At 45.5% G+C, this 19,116-nt stretch overlaps 1 protein-coding gene across 1 annotated transcript; it reads right to left on the reverse strand.

Moving 5' to 3' along the window:
- Window positions 1-3,809: 3,809 nt before the first annotated feature.
- Window positions 3,810-18,790, reverse strand: GTPBP4 (GTP binding protein 4). The gene is made up of 17 exons (XM_077268545.1): window positions 18,635-18,790; window positions 17,140-17,310; window positions 15,925-16,028; window positions 15,706-15,842; window positions 15,490-15,590; window positions 14,272-14,364; window positions 13,888-14,079; window positions 13,742-13,807; window positions 12,962-13,051; window positions 12,766-12,876; window positions 11,388-11,465; window positions 10,645-10,696; window positions 10,440-10,540; window positions 9,146-9,343; window positions 5,998-6,063; window positions 5,410-5,550; window positions 3,810-4,346 (listed from the first exon to the last, which is right to left on the reverse strand). Exons 1-17 carry the CDS (start codon window positions 18,680-18,682, stop codon window positions 4,194-4,196), a joined length of 1,902 nt encoding a protein of 633 aa, XP_077124660.1. The 5' UTR covers window positions 18,683-18,790; the 3' UTR covers window positions 3,810-4,193.
- Window positions 18,791-19,116: the final 326 nt, after the last annotated feature.

The following is a 19,116-nucleotide window of genomic DNA, read 5'->3' on the forward strand; positions in this document are numbered from 1 at the left end:
CAGCCATCTTACTCGGAGCTGGCACACAGGAGGACAGGGCTGCGCTCCAACCAAGGCGACTAGGCTGTCTCATGGGCACAGGACCTGGATAAGTGCTCTGCACACTGTCTCCAGGCCTCTCATCTTTTTCTCAAAGGGCTCTGCTCTTCCCTGCAGTATATGCACATATACATTAGAGATAAAGGTACAGCATGTCCCTACCTAAGACTTCCAAAAAAGGCCACCAAAACACATACAGTGTTTTTCACCTCATGTACCTCCTGTCAGGCTGCGTTACCGAGCGGACACACTACTCCGCTCAGCAAAACGTGATACCAAATGCGCTCCGGAGCCCCCCACCGCTACCGATCCTGTGACTAGTCCCCGAGTGGGTTGCATCCCCATCACAAGCCATGGCTTCCATAACCAAGGCCATTGAGGCCCTTCAGGATCCCTCCTGGAGTGGGGACACTAATCTGCCTGTCTCAGGGGATTTCCATACATCTCGGGAACCGTCGGCCTGCAGGGGCAGTCCTCGCTTAAAGCAAACACAGGCATCTAGGAAACGGACACATAGCACGTCTCCCAGGTCCTCTGGCGCCTCGGCATCCGTGATCTCCATTTCTCGCTTTCCCTCTCCAGGGATTGATAACGAACAAGCCTCTGAGTACAAGTCTGAAGGGCCCCTTGACTTATACAGTAATCTCCGGGTTACCAGACAACAATAGTCTCATAGAGGCCGTCAACCAGACCTTGCAGGTTAGCGAAGAACCAGCTTCTGCACACGCAGATAATGCGGTGTCCTTTAAAATGGCTAAACGTCCTCATAGGGTGTTTGCCAATCAACCTGAGTTCCAGGACATAGTTCGGCGCCACAGAGAGCGGCCAGACAAACGCTTCACAGGACAGGAGTCCCTTGAGACCAGATATCCTTTCCCATCTGACCTCCGCAAACAGTGGGCAGAATCCTCTCCAGTGGATCCTCCTGTGTCCCGTTTGGCTTCTGCTGTCCTTCGGATACAAAATAGAGTTGGCTTCCCACCCCCCAACCTGGTTCTTTACCTCTCGGCCCCCCAAAGTGGGAACCAGAGTTCGGTCCTTTTACCAAGCCATCGAGTCACTCCGCCAGGACGGCGTCATTACCCTGGTTCCGGTAAACGAGTGGTTCAAGGGGTTCTATTCGAATCTGTTTGTGGTCCCAAAAAAGGATGGTACAGTCAGGCCCATCCTGGATCTAAAGTTCCTGAACAAATTTGTCAAGAGTCCGACATTTCAGGATAGAGTCTCTCCGTTCCGTCATCTCCTCGATGGAGCATGGGGGAGTTCCTGGCATCCATCGATACTCGGGACGCATACCTTCACATTCCGATCTTTCCCCCTCACCAAAGGTTCCTGCGATTCGCCATTCGTGGGGAACATTTTCAATTCACAGCCTTGCCCTTCGGCCTTGCTACCGCCCCCAGGGTGTTCACAAAGGTCATGGCGGCTGTCATGTCCATTCTACACTCCTGCGGTTTGGTCATCTTGCCCTACCTAGACGACCTTTTGATCAAGGGACCGTCCTTCCAGGCCTGCAAGGAGTGAGTCCGCATTTCTTTGGATACTTTCTCGGCTAGGTTGGTTGATAAACCTGAACAAATCTTCTCTGGTCCCAGCTCAGCGGATTTCCTTCCTGGGCATGATCCTGGACCTGGAGGGTTGGTGCTTCTCCCTCAGGACAAGGTCCTTGCCCTTCAGCAAGGGGTCCGAGCTCTTTGTCAACCATCTCCTCGTTCTGTCTGTTTCGGCATGAGGGTCCTTGGGAAAATGGTGGCTGCAATGGAAGTGGTCCCATTCGCTCAGCTGCATCTAGGTCCCCTACAACATGCGATTTTGGACGGCTCAGGGGCGTTGGGCTCTTCAGGAGTCATGTCTTCCGATCAATCTCCTGCAAATTATCTCTTCAGAGAGGAAGAGAACTAGAACTCTAGTGCCACCCATTGGAAGTAGCAATCCTAACAGTCAATGTCGACCCTTTAACGAGCCTTGTCACATGACTTAGGATAATAGCCAAAACAGAATCTCAATTTGCAGACACTGTGTTACGGGGTACTGCCCCTCATCAGAGTCTAAGTCAACTATCGCTAGATGGTTTCGGTCAGCTATTCAGGAAGCTTCCGTGTCAGAGGCAAACCTGCCCCAGCAAGAATCAAGGCACACTCCACTCGGTCGGTCGGTGCTTCGTGGGCCATTCAGCATCAAGCATCAGCTGAACAGGTTTGCAAGGCAGCGACCTGGTCTAGCCTGCACACTTTCTCAAAGCATTACAATGTCCACACTCAGGCTTCAGCAGATGCGAGTCTGGGATGACAAATTCTGCAGGCAGCGGTGGTGCATCTTTAGACAGCGGGTACCTGGGGTTTAATCTATTGTGTTATTTCACCACCCAGGGACTGCTTTTGGACGTGCCACGGTCCTGTGTCCCCCAATGTGGTGAAGGATAAACAGGGATTTTTGTGTACTCACCGTAAAATCCTTTTCTCCGAGCCACTCATTGGGGGACACAGCACCCACCCTGTTGGCTATTGTTGTTCTCAGGTTTGACATGTTGTATCTATTGTTAGCATTCATAATCTCCTACTACTTTATCACTGAACTGGTTGTCTCTAGAGCCGGTGGGTGGTGTATACTGCAGAGGAGGAGCTAACTTTTTTTGTACTCACAGTGTCAGCCTCCTAGTGGCAGCAGCATACACTCACGGTCCTGTGTACCCCAATGAGTGGCTCAGAGAAAAGGATTTTACGGTGAGTACGCAAAAATCCCTGTTTTTGGCCACCAAGGTAAACACTGTCTGGCTTCAAACCAACACAGCTCATCACACCAAGAACACCATCCCCTCAGTGAAATGTGGTGGCAGCATTATGCAGTGGGGATGTTTTTTTGCAACAGGGAAAATGGTCCAAGTCGAGGGGACGATGGGTAGTACAAAGATATTCCTGAGCAAAACCAGTTTCAGTTTTGTCAGTGATTTGAGACTAGGACGGAGGTTCACCTTCCAGCAAGACAATGACCCAAAGCATACTACTAAAGCAACACTAGAGGTTTTAGGGGAAATGTGTAAATGTTTTTGAGTGGCCAAGTAAAAAAAGCCCAGACCCTAATCCAATTGAGTATCTGTGGTCAGACTTTAAGGGTATGTGCACACGTTGCGGGATTGGCAGCAGTTTTCCATGCGGTTTACAGTACCATGTAAACCTATGGAAAACCAAATCCGCAGTGCCCATGCTGCGGAAATTTCCGCAGTTTATTTTCGACAGCGTGTCAATACTTTGTGCGGATTCCACAAAGTTTTACACCTGCTCCTCAATAGGAATCCGTAGGTGTAAAAACGCAGGTGAAATCCGCACCAAAAAACGCAGATAATGCGCGGTTTAACCTGTGGATTTTTCAAAAACGGCGAGGAAAAATCTGCACATGAATCCGCAACGTGGACACATAGCCCAAGATTACTGTTCACAGAAGAAACCATCTAACTTGAAGGAGCTGGAGGAGTTTTGGCTTGAGGAATGGGCAAAAATCCTAGTAGCAAGCTCAGAGACTTATCCAAAACGACTTGCAGCTGAAATTGCCACAAAAGGAGGCTCTACAAAGTACTGACTTTTTGGAGAGGAGGTTGAATACTTATTCACAAGTGGGCACTTATAGCAGAATGAAATTTGTTACAAAATTGTGATGGATCCCAACAGATGAAAACATAAATCTCTATTGGCAAAGGTTTACCAACTGTTCTCTGAAAGGATCTTTTCTTTGATTAAACCTTTATATCAGTCCTATAATAAAGCAGACAAATGTATAAGAAGCCCACAAGCTGGCACAATAGTTTTATTTCACTGTCTGAGCAAAGAGATGCTGGAATATTCTCTACTTATGGAAAATAAGGCTGCAAATGGTGATTTCCAGATACCTCATAGTTTTTCTTCCAGAGTTATTTTTAATGAATAAATATCAGATGTTCCAGACTTCATTTTTTACATCTGAAGGCATCAAACTAAAGAAATACAAGGCCCAATCTGAAGGGTGGTGAAGTCCAGAACAGAGTCTGATCCGTGAAGACAATGTGCTGATGGTCTGTAGGGCAGACACATTGTGGTCGGAGGTCTATAAGGATGGCGCTCGCTCCTTGTACAATGTCCTTTCTGCAGCAGACCACGATGGAGGCTGCTCTTGTAACACCATTATCTTCGGTCTGTGGAACCAGATTTCCTCTTGCCAACCAATAAGTGTTTGGGCTTCAGATCATACACGTGTCTGTCAGATTCTCCTTTCTTGCCCATTCTATTCATTTTCCTCTGAGATTTCTTCATGATAGTCTTTGCTTTCTTGGCCATCTGAGAAACAAAATGGTAAATACAAAATGTATGATGTCATTTCAAGACGTTGTGACCAGAACATGACTCAAGGTACACGAGACACCCAGCATAAAAAGTCACGTAATATTACCAGGAGTCCAACCGTCACCCCTGTTATAATTGCAATGTTAAAAAAAATTTAAAAAAAATAAAATGATGCTCCAAGACTAGTGATGAGCGAGAGTGCTCGGATAAGGTCTTACCAGAGCACGGTCATGTCCTAATCAAGTATTTTCGGCGTGATTGAAGAAAAAAAAAAAAATGTTCTAGTCGCAGCCTCAACACATGTGGTGATTGCCTTTTAGCAAATTTTTCGAGCATGCAGGAGACACTCGGTTAGCACACGAGCATGCTCAGTTGATGACTTATCCGAGCATGTTCGCTCATCACTAATCACTTTTTATAAATATATTCTGAATCTGGAATGTTTTTCTTCTGTTCCTTTAATATGACCCCCCCTCCCTTCCTCTACAGTATGTAAATATACAAGATGGCATGATCCTCAAGAAGATGCCAAAAGAAGACAATAGGATCATGCTCCCTTGGCTAATAAAACTAGATTTATATACAAGGAGTAGTGATGAGCGAGTGTACTCGTTGCTCGGGTTCTCCCGAGCACGCTCGGGTAACCTCCGAGTATTTGTTAGTGCTCGGGAGATTTCGTTTTCATTGGGGCAGATGAATGATTTACAGCTACTAGCCAGCCTGAGTACATGTGGGGGTTGCCTGGTTGCTAGGGAATCCTCACATGTAATCAAGCTGGCTAATAGCTGTAAATCATTCAGCTGACGCGATGAAAACGAAATCTCTGAGCAGTCATAAATACTCGGGAAAACCCGAGCAACGAGTACACTCACTCATCACTAACAAGAAGCAAAAAAATAATAAAGGAAATATGGGCGCAGATTGAGGAGAACAGCAGGAAGCACTCAACATTTTTGGCAAATGACAGATTCTCACTAAGTCAATATACTGCTGAGATGCTGTGACGGTCTGGGGGCAACTTGTAACAATAATCAGTAGTAATAAGGGGGACACGCACCTTTGCATCACGAACCCCGGACTGATCTCGTGGGGGTTTTGAGTTGCTCCTGCTGCGGGTGACAGACGTTGGCGGTTCAGACTCGTCCCGCTTTCGTTTCCTCTGCACACTCCTGGATCTTGCTTGTGTTGCATAATGGGTCTGAAAGTAACAAGTAACACCATAAATAATCCCATTAGTGGTAATAGGATTTACAGAGATTTTCTACAGCTTTTCTAAAAGATTTATATTATTTGCAGCACAAATGTTTTTCAATGAATGTATTGTGATACTAGCACGTCCCAACTATCCTGAAGCTACAATGGGACAGGAAACCGTAGCAGTCCTATGTCTGAAATGTAATGCGTCTCCATTTATATACCACGCTATAATCCGCAGTGATGTATCTGATCGAAAACAGCGCTGAAACTATCCCCGGTCGGCAGCGTTCAAGCCGCAAGATATCACGGTGATCTTGTGACTGTTATCAGCACTATTCCTGATTAGAGCGGGGAGATCTCGTGGCGTTCGCTCCATATAGGACCCCAAAGAATGATAGAACTGAGCATTATTCAAGTCTTGATACTGGGATGCACTATGTTTTCTTACCTCATTTTTCTCGGTCATATCGAGCCCAAGATCACTCATCTCCTTCTCTAATGTCTTGCGTTGCACCTGAAAATAAAAATTACCACGTTTATTTAGCATAAATGCCATAACCCAGATTTCTGCGGCAGATTCTAGATTTTTTTCCAGTCTGTATTTGTTCCATGTAATTGAATATTTATAGGCAGCAATGTTTTCGGTTTTGCTCACTTACAGAAATAAAACCTGACGCCAGTGCGGTGCAGCGTTATTTCCATCTACTATATAATTGTCTAAGGGTCACTTCCGTCTGTCTGTCCTTCGGTCTGTCTTTGTCTGTCTGTCACGGATATTCATTGGTCGCGGCCTCTGTCTGTCAAGTTGCTGATTGGTCATGGCAAAACGCCCACGACCATTGCCGCGACCAATCAGCGACGGGCACAGTCCGGCGGCAAAATGGCTGCTTTTTCCTTCCCGCAGTCAGTGCCCGCTCCATACTCCCCTCCAGTCAGCCATCACACAGGGTTAATGCCAGCGTTACCGGAGCGCGGTGTAACGCACTCCGGTTACGCAGCTATTAACCCTGTGTGACCAAATTTTTACTATTGATGCTGCGTATGTAATGTTACGAATTTTTACTATTGATGCTGCGTATGTAATGTTACGAATAAGAATAATAAAAAAAACCCTTATTCTCACCCTCTGACGTCGCCCGCTGTCCTTGGCAGTGCAAGCGGCAGGTTCCAATGCCAAGGATGCTATGCGAGAAGGACCTGCCATGACGTCACGGTCATGTGACCTCGATGTCATCACAGGTCCTGTGCTCATACCAACCCTGGGACCGGAAGCTGCCGCGTGCACCGCACACAGGGCCAGGACTTCAAGGGGCCTTCGGAAGGTGAGTATATGTTTATTTTTTATTTTAAGTCTTTTTTAACCACGCATATAGTGCCCACATTGCTATATACTACGTGGGCTGTGTTACATACTGAGTGGGCTCTGTTATATACTACATCTCTGTGCTATATACTAACGTGGCTATGTTATATACTGCGTGGGCTGTGTTATATATTACGTGGCCAGTGTTACATACTGAGGGGCTGTGCTATATACTGCGTGGCTGCTATGTACTGCGTGGGCTGTGCTATATATTACGTGGCCAGTGTTATATACTACATTGCCTGTGTTATATACTGCGTGGCTGCTATATACTGCGTGGCCTGTATTAACGCAGCGGGTATTCTACAATATTTATGTATGTAAGTATATAGCAGCCACAAAGTATATAGCACAGGCCACGTAGTATTTGTCTGCTATATACTACATGGCTCCTATACAGGTCCTTCTCAAAAAATTAGCATATAGTGTTAAATTTCATTATTTACCATAATGTAATGATTACAATTAAACTTTCATATATTATAGATTCATTATCCACCAACTGAAATTTGTCAGGTCTTTTATTGTTTTAATACTGATGATTTTGGCCTACAACTCCTGAAAACACAAAAAACCTGTCTCAATAAATTAGCATATCAAGAAAAGGTTCTCTAAACGACCTATTACCCTAATCTTCTGAATCAACTAATTAACTCTAAACACATGCAAAAGATACCTGAGGCTTTTAAAAACTCCCTGCCTGGTTCATTACTCAAAACCCCCATCATGGGTAAGACTAGCGACCTGACAGATGTCAAGAAGGCCATCATTGACACCCTCAAGCAAGAGGGTAAGACCCAGAAAGAAATTTCTCAACAAATAGGCTGTTCCCAGAGTGCTGTATCAAGGCACCTCAATGGTAAGTCTGTTGGAAGGAAACAATGTGGCAGAAAACGCTGTACAACGAGAAGAGGTGACCGGACCCTGAGGAAGATTGTGGAGAAGGACCGATTCCAGACCTTGGGGAACCTGAGGAAGCAGTGGACTGAGTCTGGTGTGGAAACATCCAGAGCCACCGTGCACAGGCGTGTGCAGGAAATGGGCTACAGGTGCCGCATTCCCCAGGTAAAGCCACTTTTGAACCATAAACAGCGGCAGAAGCGCCTGACCTGGGCTACAGAGAAGCAGCACTGGACTGTTGCTAAGTGGTCCCAAGTACTTTTTTCTGATGAAAGCAAATTTTGCATGTCATTCGGAAATCAAGGTGCCAGAGTCTGGAGGAAGACTGGGGAGAAGGAAATGCCAAAATGCCTGAAGTCCAGTGTCAAGTACCCCCAGTCAGTGGTGTGGGGTGCCATGTCAGCTGCTGGTGTTGGTCCACTGTGTTTCATCAAGGGCAGGGTCAATGCAGCTAGCTATCAGGAGATTTTGGAGCACTTCATGCTTCCATCGGCTGAAATGCTTTATGGAGATGAAGATTTCATTTTTCAGCACGACCTGGCACCTGCTAACAGTGCCAAAACCACTGGTAAATGGTTTACTGACCATGGTATTACTGTGCTCAATTGGCCTGCCAACTCTCCTGACCTGAACCCCATAGAGAATCTGTGGGATATTGTGAAGAGAAAGTTGAGAGACGCAAGACCCAACACTCTGGATGAGCTTAAGGCCGCTATTGAAGCATCCTGGGCCTCCATAACATCTCAGCAGTGTCACAGGCTGATTGCCTCCATGCCACGCCGCATTGAAGCAGTCATTTCTGCCAAAGGATTCCCGACCAAGTATTGAGTACATAACTGAACATTATTATTTGATGTTTTTTTTGTTTGTTATTAAAAAACACTTTTATTTGATTGGACGGGTAAAATATGCTAATTTATTGAGACAGGTTTTTTGGGTTTTCAGGAGTTGTATGCCAAAATCATCAGTATTAAAACAATAAAAGACCTGACAAATTTCAGTTGGTGGATAATGAATCTATAATATATGAAAGTTTAATTGTAATCATTACATTATGGTAAATAATGAAATTTAACACTATATGCTAATTTTTTGAGAAGGACCTGTATACTACGTGGCCTGTGCTATATACTATGTGGCTGCTATATACATACATACATATTCTAGAATACCCTATGTGTTAGAATCGGGCCACCATCTAGTATAATATACACATCATTCACATTCTGTCTCACCAGTTTCAGAGCGGATAGAAGAATATCCGGAGGCAAAGAACCTGCACATGATTTCATCCTTATAATGACTGAGCACACCTCGATGGGGAGGCATTTACCTTTTTCGCAGTTCTTGGCAGTCGTGGCCCGTGAATATCTTTTTCTTTTGACTCCAGAATTTTTAGTTTTTTCTTGTTACGAATTTGCTTGGCAAGTTGGCGAATTTCTGCCATTTCTTCATCCTCACTTTCAATCTCACTGTCATATTCGCCAGCTCTTTCCTTCAGCTCTTCCTCTTTCTCCAACTCTTCTAGTTTCTGCCAATAAAAAACAAAAACATATGATGGATATGGGACAATTAGTTAATGAACAAACCTCATCACTTGCTCACCTCTAATCATGCTGGTTTTAAGAGGATTCCCAAACCCAATCATGAAAATTACTAAAAGCGGATATCGTCACAGAGATGGCCAGACCCCTAACAATTCTCACCATGTCCAGGAACCACACTGCTCCATTGAAGTCAATGTGGGTGAACTGCAGTAATGCAGAAAGCTCATGGGAAGTAGTGGATCTGATTCTATGGGGGAAAAAAAAAAAAAACCCTTTTCCTAAACTGTTCAACCACTTTAAAAAAGAAAAAAAACCTAAGTGTTAATGTATTTGTAGAGGTTCACTAGCTCACTACTGCAAGACATAGCGCCAGATCATTAACTTTCCTGTAAAGCAAAGTTCCACTTACATCCTTAAAATCTACCTATACTCCCAAATCATCCAGAAAATAGTCCACGCCATTCTATGCTTCAGTTTGCAGGATCCTTGCACTGAATCGCTGATTTTATTTCCAAAGGATAGGAGATCATTCGAGTTTGTGCAATCCGATTCAGAGGACCCGATCCAGCAGCCAGGTCAGTAATCTGTGGAGGTCCGGACAGGAGCCTTGAGGACTGGTTCTGACCTCACGAAATACACAGCTTTTCTTTTGAATAGCCTGCCTAGCGCAAAGTCATTGTTGTGGCATATGGTGCACGTGGAGTTGCGCCAGGCCAGGTAAACAGAAGAGCCGCAGATGCCGTCAGGTAGGTGGTGATTCTCAGGGCTTGTGTCTGACAATCACAACCCCGACCCAGATACTGGAAAACTCTAGTTGATCATTATGGGTGACACCTCTGAGATCCCAATCTCCAGAGCTTGTGTCTAATAGCTCCCCTGGACACAAGGCTGCAGCCAGGAGGAGTTGATGGAGGTCCCAGCAGTGGTCCCCAACAGTTATCACTTATCCAGTAGACATGTGGTAACGTGCTTAGACCAGAGTTCTCCTTTACGTAAGGTAAAAGGTTTCTACTACCAATTGGAAACTAGAAAAATAAATAACAGGTTCGACTACTGACACGACGATTCACCTAAACTTACCTTCATAATTACAGGATCTATGTAATCAGCAATGTTATGTCCTTGCCACACTTCTGGGATCCGGTCGTATTTCTCTGATGGGTTCATTAGATCCCAGTATTCTTGAAAGTGAAGCAAACTTAAATGTTAAAACCATTTCTAATTTGTGAACACAGAGAACTACAAACATCTGCTGGGGACTAGATCATCTCTGCGTGATACTTACTCTGCAGATCCAGGATATAGTCATCGCCCAACTCCATTTCAAGGTCTTTCTCCTAAAAGACACAAAAAACAAAAACACACATTAGGAAACCTCTTCAGGATTCTGTCAGGATTCAGGGGCAGATCCAGAAATGAAGTCCTGACAGAATCTACTGACATTCTGCAGCTAATGAAATACTTTATGCCTCATTGCAAACAATGGAAATGGCATGGATTGTAAAGTTCATATTAAGTACGGTTTCAGATTCTGCATGATACATCCACAGATATGATCCACTGAATTAAAGGGAACCTGTCATTTTGGCAAACCCTATTTACCTGCAGGTATAGGGTTAATCTGCATGTACATAGTGTTACAATGCTGCCTGAACACCGTACTGAAAGTGAAGGTACTGGGAGAAAATGAATGTTTCCCCCCAGGAGCCGCCGACTATCATGGGGGGCATGGAAGAAGCCGATACAGTCACCCCTCACTATACAGTTACTGGCGGCTGTATACACACCCCAGCACTGACCGCTCATTCTGCACAGATACGCCGCAGAGATGGGGTGACAATAGCCGTTCTGTGCACACCTTTACAATGGGGTAAAATATACATGCACATATGCTGCCTTTTAGTCTTGGATCTCTATTTCTAAAGAAAAACAGCAAATAATGGATATGGCCTATGGCAAAATCTCTGCTGTGTGAAAACAGCCGTAGCATGCTACACAAACACTGAGGAGAATGGGAAAACCACTAACCAATCTTTTCTTAGGAGCTTCAGTATCCATCCGTTTCTTTCTTAATGCCGCTCCCTCTGGTATGAAAGGAGGTCTTTCCTGAAACAAAATTAGTGATAAGTACATTACATTAGGGTAGCGCTCCTTAACAGAACAATCTTCCCGTTTGGCAGATGTCAAAAGTCAGAAGAATCCCGATACATTCCCAATAGGAATAAAGGGCCACTATAGGGTATAATGTCCCGCAGGTAACACAATGTCCCGAGAACTGAACCCAATTAATAGGTGCGTTCTCGGAGGAGGATTTCCTGACAGATGGCTTTGTGTTCGTTACTTAAAATCCTATTTTGGCTGTTTTCGGATGAACAGGGTCCATAGATACTTTGATGACACGCTGGGCAAATACACCAATTGCAAACCCACCCTTACTCTTCACGGTGAGCCAAGTTTACAGATTTCTCTGCTCATTTGCAATGCAACAAGTGGGAGATCAAAAAAGGTTAATTGAAAGAGGAACGTATACAAAACTCCTCACTCTATGGGCTTGTTCACACGATCCTTTTTTCGCTGCGGATTTTTCAGGTCCTGATTTGTGAAAACCGCAGTGCAAAACCAGCGGTGGTTTTCACTGCGGTTTTCAGTCCTTTTTCTACTGTGGATTCCACTGCGGGTTTCCAGCTGCATTTTCCTATTGGTGCAGGTGGAAACCGGCTGCGGAATCCGCAGAAAGAATTGACATGGTACTTCTTTTTTTCCGCAGAAAATCAGCGCGGATTTTCAAGCCGAAAAAAGGATAGTGGGCACAGCGGATTTCGTTTTCCATAGGGTAACATTGTACTGTACCCTGTATGGAAAACGCCTGCGGATCCGCAGCTGCAAATCCGCTGCGGATCCGCAGCGAAAACCGCATTGTGTGAACATAGCCTATATCTGTATGGTCAGTGTAGTAATAAATCAGTCAATCATTACACCCTCAGACTTAAAGGGTCTGGTTAAAAAAAAAAAAGTTATCAGCTGGATAGGTGACAACTTGCTGATTGGTGGATGTCCTAGCAGGGACCTTCAGCACAAATGGGGAACTTTGGATCCCATTAGAAAATGGTGCAACAGCTTAGATGTTCTGAACGCCACTCCAATCTTTCCTTATGGAGTGAAGAACCTGGCAGCCCCATAAGGAACAAACAGAGCCCAATTCGCACTGCCTCTCCATTCTAGAAACTAAAAGCTCTGTGTTCTGCAGAGCGGTGCGGGTCCGAGTGGTCAGACGGTAAGTTATCACCCATCCTGTGGGAATAGGAGGTGACGTGTTTTCACCGGAGAACCCATTTAATATAAGCGACATGTCTTATTACATCCAGTTAGCGCAGATGACAGCTTTGGAGGACATTTTCTGCCTCACCTTCTCATCCCGCTTATTTGGTACCGCCAGGTGCAGCCTGTTCAGGACATCATTTACTTTGTTCCCCTTCATCTTGGTTTCCACTCTATAAGCCAGCAGTCTGTCACACGCCTGCGATCAGAAAAGAGGAAAACAGACATTATATTCCACGGCCCTGAGAAGACGGCTCGTAGCCACCATTACAAGGTCAGCGAACCTCAGTCTTCACTTGGATGACGCCTTCCTCTGTGAGGGTGCTGGTCTCAATTATCGGCAGGCCCTCATTCTCAAAGTCCTTAAAGATTTTCTGGAAACAACAACGTGTTACTTTCCATAAAGTGCAGGCAATGGATTATACACAAGCACAGACCTCATGAAGTTCCTTGTCATTGCTTATTTCTTAAGATCCATTTATGTACAGCCTTACTGAAACTGGAGAAAATCTGCTGCTTTGACACTGGGATTTCAAGAAATAAGACATCTAGAAATGCCCCAGCACTACCAGTTCTGAAACGTACAGACAGGTAATATGAACAAACGCCCCGGCCGACTGATGGGTTCGCAGGTAGCTCATTCCGCAGCACTAGACAGTGCAATACGGAGAATCATAGAAGGCAAACGATGCAACATTAAATCAAAATACAAAATTGATTTTTTTAGTCTCAATTACATGCATTTGGGTTAAAAAAAATAGATGTATATATATATAAAAAAAAAAAAAATTATCCCCGAAAACGGGTAAGTTCTTTAATGACTGCCTAAAAGATAAGGACAAGCCACAAATGAACATTTGCTCAGGGAAAACGTTTACACAGACCAGATCTCTCGACAGCTTGTTTCAAAATATTTGCAGATTTGACACGAACGCGATTCGTCAGCGATGTCATTTCTTTATGATCCACCTCACAGATTCTTTTCATTCCGGACCATCATAGCTATGACTATGGTGGTCCTTAGTTTTGCAATACAGTAGGTTTCCGAGTTGTCACATTCTTACCTGTTGTTCTTCTTCGAGCTCAGAGATGCGCTTCACGTCACACTTATTCAGAACGATAATGAGAGGCTATGAGGGAAAAATAAAGATGATAAGTTTTACTTTCCCGTGTTCCCGTCGGTCTCCAGCATCTGATGGCGGGACCCTACCTTATTGGAGAACAGAGGTCGGATGTTGCTGAAGAGCTCCAGCTGCTGCTCTATAGTGTGTCCGCACTGCTCCGACACATCCATGACGTACAGGACGGCGGCCCGGAGGTGAGCCAGGGCAGTGATCGCCTGCATCTCGATGGTGTTCCTGTCCTCCAGGGGATGATCCAGAATCCCAGGGGTGTCCACTACCTGCAATGTACCCCATGACAAGAGTCAGTCATTTCACAGTAACATGGTAGCTTCCAGAAAGCCGCATGTAAACTAGGTTATAAATGTACTGATACAAACCAACATTCTAAATATAAAATACATTTTATGGAAAGTGGATCATGTCTATGTATATGGAAATATGACATTCTGCCCACACCCCCAGATCTTTACCTGCCAGCGGAGGTACTTGTAATCCATGTGCCCCACAAACAAGGACTTGGTTGTAAAGGCGTATGGCTGGACCTCTACATCTGCCCTTGTCACCTGAAAAACACAAATCAATCACTAAGACGTTTTCTCTTAACAGTCACTTGTACGTAGCCAAGTTTGTGTTCCCATATCGGAGGGCATCATGACGTAGTGAGACATGACGATTCCAACGCTGGGATACGAGTGAACAGCCGGGGTTCAGCTACATACAAGATGAAGACTGTCGTTTACTAGCCTGTGGTTTACTAGCCTGTGGTTTACTAGCCTGTGGTTTACTAGCCTGTGGTTTACTAGCCTGTGGTTTACTAGCCTGTGGTTTACTAGCCTGTGGTTTACTAGCCTGTGGTTTACTAGCCTGTGGTTTACTAGCCTGTGGTTTACTAGCCTGTGGTTTACTAGCCTGTGGTTTACTAGCCTGTGGTTTACTAGCCTGTGGTTTACTAGCCTGTGGTTTACTAGCCTGTGGTTTACTAGCCTGTGGTTTACTAGCCTGTGGTTTACTAGCCTGTGGTTTACTAGCCTGTGGTTTACTAGCCTGTGGTTTACTAGCCTGTTTACACAAGCCGACCGCACAGAACGATCGTTAGTACGATGGTTCTGTGCACATAGAATATCATTGTTCTCGGCAGCCTGTTTACACAGGACAATGTGCTGCCGAGTGTAATTATTTTGGAGCCGTTTTGTGTTATTGAAAAGTGCAGCTACTCCTTAAATAGCAGATGCTAAACTACCAATCCAGACCGCAGAACCACTCGCCTGGTCTCCTCTCCTTCTCTTCTGCTTAGACGATTTGGAAGCCACTGGTTATCTACGGTGGTCTTACACCGACATTGCTGGAAGAGTACGGGGAGACCTGTGGATGGGGAAGGGGGCCTGTCCTGTAGAATTATGCAGCGATGGGGGAATGATAGGCAAGTATCTGTTACTTAATATTTTTATAGATCACTTGGTCCATATGTAAAATACAAGAAAGGTGATAAAATCCCTTTAACTGTGGCATGCTATATGACAGTATTGTGGCCTTGTAGAACAATAGAACTGAAGGAGGCACCGTATAGCTTTGCTGTATGTAAAAGCAAAGCAGTCAATAAAATCACTACTTAGCGTTAAGTATTTTTACCAGCTTCATAATCAAATAATCCCCAAATAAAAAAAAAAATGATGAGAGATTATCACAACCTTATTGATGAAGCTGGATTTCCCGACATTTGGGTAGCCGCAGAGAAGCAGGGTACGAGTGTTGGGGTCAATGCTTGGCAAACGGGAGAGATGTTGACGCACTGTAAAGAGAGTGAAAAAAAGGTTACGAGTCAAAATGACTTCTCTGTATGGAAGAGACTGAAACGTTCGAATAATCATCTTGCGTCTCCAGAAACATCTGCATGGTGGAGTTACCTTGCTCCAGGTATTCCAAGCTCTGCTTCTGCCTCTTGATGATGGTGCACATGCGCCCCAGGGCCGCCCGCTTCAGCTGTTTACAGCGGTACAAGGAGTCTCCATATTTCATCAGCCTCACGTAATCCTTGGCCACACTAAGACACAACATAAAAAAGTCACAAGAGCTCAAGGAATACAACGCAGGATGAAAGTGTCCACGCGAGTGAGAAGCCTTACTTGTCCACCAGGTTCTTGGCGATGTTTATCTGCCCCAGTGCCAGCTTGTAGTGATCCTTATCATAAAGGACGTTCATTAAATCTGCATAGAACGGATGTACGTCCTAGGGAGAAAGACAGCGATGCATTCAGGACGTTGGCAAACATCAACCTCCTCATTCCCTTTAGCTTAGGTACGGAACAGCAGAACGGGGTCATCACAAGCTGCAGGAATCTGGTCTTCCTAACGAGATCACACACGCTAGATGGAACCGAGCATGCATGTGTATGGAAGATGGGGGCATAATAAATGAATCCATGCAGTCCCCAGATCTAGGTTCATTGACTTTCTCCCTCCCTTTACTTATAGTTCCGGTGATCAGACGACCTCTTATTGTGGGACCCAGAGCAAATAACTGCAAATTATGGGGAACAAAATAATCAAGTGTTCACATGCAATTCCATCATATTTTTTTGGGCGGTTGATTTTTGACAATGCTCATTCAGCTGTGAAAACTACCCGGCAACATGATTCTTCTGGTCAGAACGATTATGGCTATACCAAACTTAGTATATTATTATTTTAGTGGTTTTGAAGGGGAAAAAAAAAAAGTCAGACCTGTGGTAGGAAGGGAAGGATGCAAAAACGATCAAAAAACGGAATTGAGATATTTTGTTTTATTATCTCCTTACAGCATTTATCATATGGGTTAAACCATTTTATATTTTATAAATTGGACTTTTATGGATGCATTAATGCCCAATATTCATTTATTTTAATTTTTGAACTGTGAAAAATGGCAATTCAGGCTTACATTTATTTTATTTTTTTTTTTAGTTGCCCCTGGAGGGACTTGAATTTGAGACGGTTAGATCATTTGTGGTATATACTGTAATAATTCAGGATTGCAGTAAAAATGTCAATCTCCTATGCAGCCCACCATAGGCTCGACATCACAGGAGTATCAAGGTGGCGCTGTGCGGAGACGGGATGGAGACTGAGCGTCAGACCTCGACAGATCTCATGAAGGGTCACAATTTGTGCTTCTAGGACACGGACATCATACCCTGCACACACCAGCTGGTGAAGGTCCGCGAGCTCTGGTCACGTGTCCCCCCTCAGCCAATCATTGCTGAGCGGTGCGCCGCCATGCGCACATCATACTGTCCTGTATACAGGCCCTGTGTGCCCTCTCACATACCCACCGATGGAAAACCCCTAAAACATCGACTTACATCCAATTTTGGGAAATCTGTGAGAATCTGAGAGAGGCGGTCGTGGTAATTTTGCTGGGTGAACTTCACTTTTCTCATATAAAAATGCCGGATCCGGTTGATCTGATAATGTTTGTGGACAACCGTCGGCGTCTTTCTTTGGGTCTTGGACAACGTGAGGTCTATGAAGTCCTGCAAGACACAGGCACAAAGGGTTAATCGCATGACATTAACTCCCGTCACATATCAAAACACACACAACGTATATAAAAAAAAAAAAACGACAAGTAAAAATGGCCGATTTCCTGTCTTACATTGCCATGGCGACCAGGATACAATCATCAGATAATGCCCTCATTGACCAAATATGGCAGAACATGCGCGAATCCTTGGTGTACCCTCCTCCTCCTCTTCCGATCACCCCGTATTTATAGAGTGTGGCGCAAATCCTGACAACGCGCCTGTGGAAGTATAACACCTCCCTACTGTTACTGGAAGGCCCGACACCAAAGGGGCGAGAGTCACTGAACACTGACTTCTCACTGGAACACTTGAGGGTGACAAACCTCCGTTAGTGGAGAATTTGGTGCAAATTGTCACTTTCTATACACCATGAAAATAGTGGCGACAAGTTGTTTTGCTTCTTTCCAAAAAAGCGATAACTGGTGCGGAACGTCACCTTGTTGTGATGTGAAGAAATGGGGTCAGAAATGTCGCACGTCACCCCAAAATGGGTTCCCGCAAAATGTTTACATTTTTGTGCCGGTTATAAAAACTTTGATCCCGATTCATCAATATCGGCGACCCTCACATTGGCGAGGAGGCAGAGTGTGAGGCTCCAGGAGAGGAGCACGGGGTCTTACAGAATCGGGGGCCCCCCGATGATAGAGGGGGGTGGTAGGGGGGTCAGTGTCCAATGGGGGGAGCAGCGTCTGAGCAGAGGTAAGCTCAAAGGTGAAGTGAGCACATGGCGTGAGAACAGAAAAAGAGCAAAAACTGCACTGCAGACACAAAGTTTTGCAACTTTTTGAAGTTTTTATTAGGACACCGGTGTGAAGGTTCGATGATTGGGGCTCACGGGCTGAGAAGGACGATAGTCACCTCCACTGACGTCAGGAGGACAGGGGTGAGGGTTAGATAGAGGGGCAGCGCGTCACTGGATGCTACAGAGGAGATATGGGGGAGAGCAGCAATGGGGGCATCACCGATGGAGGAATAGTGGCAGGTCAGCTGGCACCATAAGGGCACCATAGGCTGGAGCTGGCACTGTGGACAGCAGGGAGGGGGGAATGAGGAGACTGTGAGACTGGGGGCATCGGGGGATACAGGGGCACAGCTGATGGGACTACCCCCGTACTGGAGCCTCCACGTCACACAGCTGCACGGCCAGGACTGTGCACCATGCGGCCGCCCCTCCACGTGCCTCTCCTGGGTCACTCCCCACCAGTCGGGCCGCAGCCCCCGGACATGACGCCGGCTGTACACACCGCAGACCGCCCGGCCTCAGCTCACTTACCTTGGCGGTCGGCACCACCATGATCTTCTTGAAGTTATAGAGCGCCATGTCTGCGGCCCGTCCTGTCCCGGTCCGGACAGAGTGGAAAAGACAGGAAGAGAGCACGTGGGAAGGGTCGGAAGCGGAAATCCTTCGCCGCCATCATGGATGAGGGCAACTTTGCCCATAGTCGATATGGAGTGATGTCCTGGGTGCACGTGCTTGTAGGCCAGCAGCAGCCTGTGCCCTGGTCCAGTCACTCGGGATCCGTCTGTTAGCCACTATTAGTGTTCACAGTTCACACTTAGTTTTTTTGAGGGGAGCAGAACGTCTTCAATCTGAACTCGTAGAAGAGATTCTGTTCCAAAAAATCAGCCCTTGAAAGGCTGCAATTGTAAAAATCAAACAAAACTTCTTTACTCCTCCTCCCCAGGTCCAGCACTGTTTCCTCTGCTGCTCTCAGTATCTGTTTGTCTGCAGTGCTGACATCATGTGGACAATGC

The sequence above is a fragment of the Ranitomeya variabilis genome, chromosome 6 (assembly GCF_051348905.1).
Source record: "Ranitomeya variabilis isolate aRanVar5 chromosome 6, aRanVar5.hap1, whole genome shotgun sequence".
Classification (NCBI taxonomy): domain Eukaryota; kingdom Metazoa; phylum Chordata; class Amphibia; order Anura; family Dendrobatidae; genus Ranitomeya; species Ranitomeya variabilis.

What these genes read in the sequence shown, in the direction of transcription:
- GTPBP4 (XM_077268545.1), bottom strand. Translation starts at nt 18,682, where the DNA reads ATGGCGCTCTATAACTTCAAGAAGATCATGGTGGTGCCGACCGCCAAG. An exon ending in GACCTCTGTTCTCCAATAAG is followed by an intron (nt 13,808 to 13,887) that starts GTAGGGTCCCGC and finishes TTTCCCTCATAG; the next exon opens with CCTCTCATTATCGTTCTGAA. An exon ending in CAAATAAGCGGGATGAGAAG is followed by an intron (nt 11,466 to 12,765) that starts GTGAGGCAGAAA and finishes ATTTTGTTTCAG; the next exon opens with GAAAGACCTCCTTTCATACC.